Source organism: Ovis canadensis, chromosome 2, assembly GCF_042477335.2.
Source record: "Ovis canadensis isolate MfBH-ARS-UI-01 breed Bighorn chromosome 2, ARS-UI_OviCan_v2, whole genome shotgun sequence".
NCBI lineage: Eukaryota > Metazoa > Chordata > Mammalia > Artiodactyla > Bovidae > Ovis > Ovis canadensis.
The window spans coordinates 245,478,918-245,487,154 of record NC_091246.1 but is presented as its reverse complement, the minus strand read 5'-3'; the positions used below and the strand labels follow the sequence as shown (position 1 = coordinate 245,487,154).

At 57.9% G+C, this 8,237-nt stretch overlaps 1 protein-coding gene across 1 annotated transcript; it reads left to right on the top strand.

Moving 5' to 3' along the window:
• Positions 1-1,423: 1,423 nt before the first annotated feature.
• Positions 1,424-7,851, top strand: TRNP1 (TMF1 regulated nuclear protein 1). The gene is made up of 2 exons (XM_069574908.1): positions 1,424-2,359; positions 7,149-7,851. Exon 1 carries the CDS (start codon positions 1,482-1,484, stop codon positions 2,184-2,186), a length of 705 nt encoding a protein of 234 aa, XP_069431009.1. The 5' UTR covers positions 1,424-1,481; the 3' UTR covers positions 2,187-2,359; positions 7,149-7,851.
• Positions 7,852-8,237: the final 386 nt, after the last annotated feature.

Here is an 8,237-nt window from a genome sequence, read left to right as displayed (position 1 = left end):
CCCTGCGGAGCTGCTTCTTGGGAGCCAAGCTGTCTCGCCCACGCCCACGAGTTCCCATCACTCAGTCAAAGGCACTTAAAAGCACTTAGAGAACATGACGGTGCGGGGGTGGGGCGGGGTGCAGTGTGTGGAGGCGGTGTGCCCCCAACCTCCTCTTCCTTCTCCACATCAAGGCAGCGCAGCGTCCCCTTCAGCCTCCTCTTCAGGCTGAGGCGGTAGTCACACCGGCCACACTTTGGGCACGTCCCCCCCATCCACCCCCACCCCCAGCCCCCGCCTGATCCCTCCTGTGAGCCCAGTGTCTGCTGCAGTTCTTCTCATTCGCTCTCAGCTGGTTTCCAGCCCTCCAGCCCCTGCCACCACTTAACACAGAGCCTTTTTATTTCTGATGGCACTTTCCAGTGGATGGCAGTGCCATGGTGTCTGGTCAATGCTTGGAGGGGGTATGGCAGGATCCACTGCGGCTGTGGAAAAAAAAACTAGAGCTCAGTTCTATCATTTTGCCAGTATGACTAAAGTCCCAGTTAAGCAAAGTCCCCTCAGTGACAGTGAGCCCAGGTTATCTGAGCTTCCCAAGGACATGAGTGGCTGAGCTGGTCCCATTCAGTGGTCCAGAATGAACCATGGACCACGGGCAAGGCTCCACTACACCTTCTGGGCCTGTTTGCTCCTCTCTGTGAAAGGTGTGGGGCTTGGAAAGAATTTTGCCCACTGAAGGGTGGGCTCCTCTGGGGGGAAGGGGGTGGGCGGGCACTAAGGTTTGCGAAAGCTGCGCCAAGTTCCGCAGCAAGTGCTGAGGTTTGCTCTGCAAGTGCAGGGCCTGGCTGGTGATTAGTCAGTCCTGCCAGATCTCCACCAGGAGGGGCCAGTTGCCCCTCTGCGTTAATCTCTCCATGGCCTCCGGGAGACTGGAGAAGGGTGTCCTGGTGAAGTTTCCGGCTGGGGAGGCCAGGTAGAGCCGATTCAGCGGCGCGGCAGCGTTCGGTACTGTGCCAGGAAACAAGCCTCCTGAGTTCTATTTGAAGCTTTCAACTGTCACATAGTGTGGCTTCAGGCAAAACTCTCCCGCATGTGGGGCCCGGGGTCCGTGATTTCTAAGCCCCAGCTACCAAAGCTTATGACTCAGGGGTCAGACCGGAAACGATGCGGCGGCCCCCTTTTCACCCAAAATGTGGAGGAGGTGGATGGGTACTGGATGCCGGTGGGTCGAAGGACGAGGGGACCAGAAGGGTTCCGGCAGTGTCCTGACGGGGCGGGGCATGGGAAGCGGGTTCAGGGCATGCACGTCTCTGATTGGCTGTGCTGCCCTTCGCTCCGCCCCCTGCTCTATAAGACGTGCGCGCGCGGCTCGCCTAGCGCTTGTGGGGGCTGCGGCTGCATCCTCACCCTTGTTTGCTGCGTCCATCCTCCCCCGCGTGGGGGAAACAGCCGGCCAGACCAGCGGACCTACAGCGGGGGCCGCCAGGGGTTGGGGGCGGGGGATGCCGGGCTGCCGCATCAGCGCCTGCGGCCCGGGGGCCCAGGAAGGGTCGGCGGAACCGGGGTCCCCGCCGCCGCCGCTGCCCCGGGAGCCCCTGTCGTGCCCTCAGCCCCCATCCCCAAGTCCGACCTTGGCCCCGACCCGGGCTCAAGCCTTATCGCAGCCCGAAGCGGCCCAGGAGTCGGGGGGCTCCGCTGAGGGGCTGGAGCTGCAGCGCTGGCGCCAGGGCGCTAGCGGGGGCGCGGGGGGCCCCGGGCCGGCAGGGGGCGCGGGCGGCGGCCCGGGTGCCGCGGGGGCGGCGGCGGCGGCGGGCGTCCGCGCGCTGGAGCTGGCCGAAGCGCGGCGGCGACTGCTGGAGGTGGAGGGCCGCCGGCGCCTGGTGTCGGAGCTGGAGAGCCGCGTGCTGCAGTTGCACCGCGTCTTTCTGGCGGCCGAGCTGCGCCTGGCGCACCGCGCCGAGAGCCTGGGCCGCCTGGGTGGCGGCGTGGCGCAGGCCGAGCTCTACCTGGCGGCGCACGGGCCGCGCCTCAAGAAGGGCTCGCGCCGCGGCCGCCGCGCCCGCCCGCCCGCGCTGCTCGCCTCGGCGCTGGGTCTGGGCGGCTGCGTGCCCTGGGGCGCCGGGCGCCTACGGCGGGGCCACGGCCCCGAGCCGGAGTCGCCCTTCCGCCGGAGCCCGCCCCGCGGCCCCGCCTCACCCCAGCGCTGACCTCCGGCGCCGGGACCCCTGGCCACCCCGAGAGACCACCGCCCGGGTGCCGACCGATAGACTGCGGACGCCGGCTGGGTGGAACGACGTCACCGACGCGGATGGACAGATTGGCCGACCACAGGAAGAGACAGTCGAGGGGCCGGGGGCCCAGTAAAGAAGGCGAAACCGAGGTGCGGTCTTAGAGGCTGGCGCATCCGAAGGGCGGGGCGGGGAGACCTCCCTTCCTTAGAGCTTCTAGAGTTCGCTGGGTCGTTAAATAAAGCTGTCCACTTTCTGCTGCCGCCTCTCCCAGAACTCCTGGGGAATGAGGTAGTGGCACTAAGTCCCCATTATAGAGTTGGACACATTGAGGCCGCTCAGATGCCAGGAAGGGTTTGTCAGCAAACTTTTACCGGTTGGAGCAACCCCACTCTCACCTCCTCCAGCGTTGCCTTTCCTGGGTCCCTTGGGGCTGTAAGAAGAGTCTTGCCCTTGAGGCTGCTACTCTGGCACGCCCTTCGCAGGGCAGAATAATGAGGCCCCAGGATGGGGTGGCGGCTGGCACAGCGATGTGGCTTTGAGTTGTCTCCTAAGGCCCTGTTTCCCATTTGGGGAGATGGAATCGCAGAGAGGTTAAGGAATTGCTCCCATCATACTATGCTTAGGCCCTTCCACTTCTGGGGGACAGGTCTTTCCTCAGGCCCTCATGCAGCTTCGCTGACAGCTGACTCAGACGACCAGAGATGTTTGGTGACTGCCTGAAGGTTTGCAGGTTCTCCTAGGGGCTCCCAACCTGTCGCTAAGATGGCTCTGCCAGGGATGGAGCCAGGTGACATCCTGTAATGGGCCCCAGGGGATCAGGTATGTCATCGGCTTCTAGATTCTAGAAAGTGGGGCCTTAAAGGGCCAGACCTGAAATGAGATCCACTTTCCTTCCACATGCCCTTCAGGCCCACTCCCCTGCTCCACGCAGCTGTGAATGGCCTGGCTGATGCTTTGCTGCCTACCAGCTGAGCTGACTGCAGTCTCACTTGTTGGTCTGTGAACTGGGTGTCTTCACCTCCTGGAAGGTTTGTTGGGAGGTTAACACAGGGCAGAAGTCTGTCCTCTCCCATAAATCATGGAAGAATGTCTTATTCTCTTACATCACACCTAGAAACAGGCACTGCTTTTGCTGCTGGAGCCCTGGAGCTGATCTGAAGTCCTTATTTTACAGAGTGGCAAGGTCACCTGCCAGCTAGGGACAGATCTAGGTTCCAGGGTGTATGTGTGTCCTTCTTGCTGTATCTCTGCTGGCCAGGGGGTGGGGCTAGGTAGAACTGGTGTCAGCTTGTCTTCCGTGTGACCTAGAACAGCGGTCTCCAACCTTTTTGGTTCCAGGGATCAGTTTCTGGGAAGACAGTTTTTCTACCGACTGGGGCTGGGTGGGTGGGTGGGGGGATGGTTTGGGGATGATTCAAGCACATTGCATGTATTGTACACTTTATTTCTATATTATTATGGCAGCTCCACAGCAGATCATCAGTCATTAGATCCCAGAGATTGGGGACCCTTGACCTAGAACAACTGCATCCCCGATATGGGCTGGTTTCCTCAGTCCCTCTCTGAACATAGCTGTCCCTTCTCATGTCAGAGCTTTCAGGGGAGAAGGGGGTAGAACGAGGCAGCTAAGAGTCACGGGAATCTGGTTTAATCCTAGGGTCCTTGGGGTCAGGCGCACTGCTCTGAAAGCCAGAGCCCCAGGGGCCCTCACCTATCCCTTCTCCAGCTAGCTCTTCCTCTTCCCAGGTACCAAACTTTTTTTCCTGGTTTCTCAGCTCACAGCCAGGCCTTCCTGAACCCATTTTTAGCTGGGGAGGGGAGGTCCAGGAGGAGGGCTCAGAGACTCTGAGAGCTTGGGGACCGAGAGGGCAGTGAGGAGCCCTGGCATCCTCCGGTCTCCCGAGGGAAAGGACCTTCCAAAGCCACTTGGGTCACTTTGGGTCTAGAGGCCCAGAGAGGACAAGGACTCCCTGAGGTGACAGTGAGGAGCTTCAGGCTGCAGTGCTGGGCTGCAGCCAGGACTGTTTGCATGGGAGGGACTCGGTCCAGAGAAGCTTTTAGCTAATGGTTTAAAGTGCTCTGTGACACCACAGTTTTGCCTTTCTCTGGGATTTATTGGTAATCAGCTTTGCCCTGGTTTGGAAGAGGGGAGTGGGGCGGATAGCGAATTAGAGATGGCTCTTGCTGGAGTAAGAGGTATATGTAGGGATGGAGATTGGTCCCAGGCTCACAGGAAGCTCTGTGCCCTCCCTCCACTTCCAGATGTCCCAGGCTTCTCATGAAGGGCCTCAGCCAGGGCTCACAGTGCTCACTGACTTAAACCCCAGCTCTTGGTTCAGTGCTCTGTCCACTACCCCTCAGCCAACAAATATAAGTCATCTTCCCACCCGTGCATGTCCCACCCAGGATCCCTCTAGAAGGTTCCATTTTCTCCTCAATCAGCAAACATTGATCTCTGCTCAGTCCAGGCACTCAAGAAGCAGCACTGGATCAGAGAGTCTCTGCTTCCAAGGGCTTGTGTCTCCCAGCCCTCCTCTAGACAGCCTGCCCTGGCGTTGTTGGAGGAGGGCTGTCTTCAGGCCTTCACAACTAACTATGCAGTGAGTGAAAGTCGCTCAGTTGTGTCAGACTCTTTGTGATCCCGTGAACTACACAGCCCATGGAATTCTCTAGGCCAGAATGCTGGGGCGGATAGCCATTCCCTTCTCTAGGGCATCTTCCCAACCCAGGTTTCCCACGTTGCAGGCAGATTCTTTACCAGCTGAGCCACCAGGGAAGCCCCACAACTAACTCTGGCCCCTGGTTATATATTGTAGCCGCTCCCCCCGCCCCCTCGAGCCATGACTTCCTAAACACTTTCTAGATGGCCCAGCCATCTAGCCCTGGGGACTGGACTGAGGACAGGTGATCCTGAGGGATCTGTGCACCGAGGACACATGGCCACTAGTGAAGCTGGGATGTCAGCAAGGCGAAGGGAGGGGCGGGAAGACCAGTTTAGGGATTTAGAGGAACCTGCCCCTCCTCTGGATGAGTCCTGTCGCTCTTTTGGCTGGCCCTGGGCAAGTGTGGCGCCTCCGGGCGGCGCCACCAGAGGGCAGTGTGGGCTGCTTCCCGGGGCGTGGGGGCGTGGCCTGGAGCAGGTTCCCTCTGTCCATATCCCCGCCCCCAGCCAGCCCCAACACCTATTGCCCGGGCATCTCAGGCGTTGAGCTTTAAGGGTCTGACAAGAACGTGAGAGTACTGGCGGTCACTTAGAGAAAGGGCGGGCCTCACCTCAGAGGGCAGGTCCATCATGAGGGACTTTCCTGGAGAGAGAGGTTGCACCTGTTGGCGGTACCATCTGAGTAAAAGCCCAGAGTACTTTACCCCTCCCAGATGCGTTAGACTGATAATTGATCAGAACACTCCACCTCTGCCTCCGCCAACTGGGGATCAAGGTAGCTTCCCAGAGATTAGGTTGAAGCGACAATTCGCAGCTAAGGTGCTCCAAGCCTGCAGTGGGTAGTCTCTAGAAGGCTCCCTTACCCTGACAGCCAGGCCCTTCCAAAAAAACTTGGGGTCCCAGTCTTCTCCGAACTGAAGGAGGAGAACCTTTATCTCCTCCCCGCCTTTACATCCAGCGTGGGAGGAGGTAGTTGGGAAAGCTGGGAATCCCCAGCCTATTTCTTCCTGCATTAGATCTTGACCACACCCTGGCTAGGAGTGATAGGGGAAGGGAATCCTTTGTTGAGGAATAGTATATTAACCACCACATCTATGCCAGGTACTGTGCTAAGCGCTTTACACCCATTAGCTGTTTCAATCCTCCCAGCTACTCTGCCAACAAAGTAGGAGTTATTCCACAGATGAGAAAACTGAGGGTCAGGGAGAGCGAGTGACTGGCCCAAGGACATAGAACACCTAAGTGGGGGACACCTTCAACATTAGGCTATGTGGCTTTCCGTTTATCAAGATATTGAGGCTCCACATGGGTTTCTGAGCGCTCGCTCTTTGAGTCTGGGTACAGGAAACCCTAGTCCTTGGTTCTGGCGAGGGATGTGATCAGACATTGGTGGCACATGGTGCCATCCCTCCAAGGTCTGGCCACACCCCCCAAAGGCTGGCTCCCTAGCTTGGTTGTGCTCTGGGGTATGAGTCAGGCTGAGTCAGCAAGGGCAGGTCAGGGATGCTTAGGGCCTGGGTTTGCCTTGGAGGGCTTCCTCCTCCCCTGTGCACCTGGGCTGGCATGATTGGAGAGTGAAGAGCCTGGGATGGTAGAGGAGGAGGCTGACTGGCTCCATGGTGGGGCAGAAAGTGTCCTGATACTTAGAACAAGAAAGACCTGGGATTTAGTCCTGGCCTGGAGCTCAGCTGGGAGAACTTTGGCAAATGACTTCCCTTCTCTGGGCCCGTTTCTTGTGTGTGTGTGTGTGTTTTATGGGGAGTTAGGGAGGAGATAATTTCCGAGTATTAAGTGAGAGGTCACATTAAGTGCCTAGCACACAGAGAAGGTCTGTAAATGCTCCGTGGAGCCAACCTACCTGGCTTAGGAGAGGCTGCCAGGACAGAGCCCCCAGGCAGTGTGGGCCTTTGCTTCTCCAGAGCATCGCCATATCAGGCATCCCAGAACAGTCCCCCTTCTCCCCCCAGTGCCTTCCCCGAGGAACTCCATAAGGGGAGATGTGGAGGAGGGGCAGGCGTTTTGTCCCAGGAACATTCCATTCCAGCTGCTCAGACCAATGGGGATCCCAGCCAAGGACAGAGGCCCTAGGGAGCTCTCCCCAGGAGCCCCCACCCCTTCCAGGGCGGGAGCCAGTGGAGCCCTTTTCCAAAATATTGCCCTTGTGCCTTCTCTCCACAATGGCCCCTCTTGAGGAGATAAATGCTGAAGGGTTTGGGTGGGGCTGGGTGGCTGTGTGAGAGAGAGGTAATGAAAGCTCTTGAAATTATTCTTTCCAGCTCCTCCCAGCTCCTCCAAGCCTCAACTCAGGATCTCTCTTCTGGATTCTGCTCCTTTCACCTCCTTCAGGAAGACTTCTCTAATCCACCCTGCACAAGCGCAGCACCCTCCTCACCTCAAAGGAGCCCCTCAGTTGGCAGTGGCAAGGGGCTGGGTTCTAGGGAAGTTGCCTCTACTAGGAATTTATATATTCCTGCATTTGACTCTGGCTTACATGGTACAACTGGGGATGTTACAAGTCCTTAGAGATGCAATCAGATTAACAGAGCAGCAAACCTTTCCATTGAGAAAAGGATTTCTCTTTAAAAAACAAGACTCAGCACAGCTGGGGTCCCCATTTTGGTAGATGCCGGTGTTGCTCAGTTGAACAGTGGCAGGAGGGCTGTTTGAGGGAAAACATTGCTCTGAACAATCCCTCAGTTTCCTTTGCCCACCATCCTTGCCCTGTGTGGGTGCCTGCCTGCGGCCCCTCAGAAAGATAATGGGCTGCTGGCTCCCAGGGGAGACACCTTTCTCAGGAAGAGGGGTTGACCACATAAAAATATTAAATTTTAAATGAAAAAAGGGAGCACGATGGTCGACTGAAGGGGCCCACATGGACACCCAACCCAGAACTTGTAGACTTCTGCAAAATGGATGCCTCTGGAGTCAGTTGCCTGTTGTGTACATTCAGGAAGAATAAATCTCGGTGACGTGAGATAAGCTTGTGTGGCCTTGAGGTCTCCTCTGTGAGTGCCCGTGCCACCTTGCCTTTGTGCGTGCCTGTCAGGGCTCTTTAAGTTGGCAGTTCCTTGAGCAGCTTCTGTGTAGTTTCGTTCGGCAGTCTGGGCCTGTTGATGGATTTGCAGACTGGATGCTCCCTTGACTTGGCTCCAAGCTGAACCTCTCCAGGAAGTCTTCCCGAATGAAGGATGTGGTGCGGAAGCTCGGGGATGGGATGCCCTCACGGGACAAAGGGGTGTGAGTGTGATGACATGGCTGCACGGTGATCCGCGGGGAACTGCGTGTGGCTGTGCTGGTGAATGGGTGGACCTGTCCATCGGGGTCCCAGCAGAGAAAGAGCACGCTCAAACTGGGGAGAGATTTTA

What these genes read in the sequence shown, in the direction of transcription:
- TRNP1 (XM_069574908.1), top strand. Translation starts at nt 1,482, where the DNA reads ATGCCGGGCTGCCGCATCAGCGCCTGCGGCCCGGGGGCCCAGGAAGGG.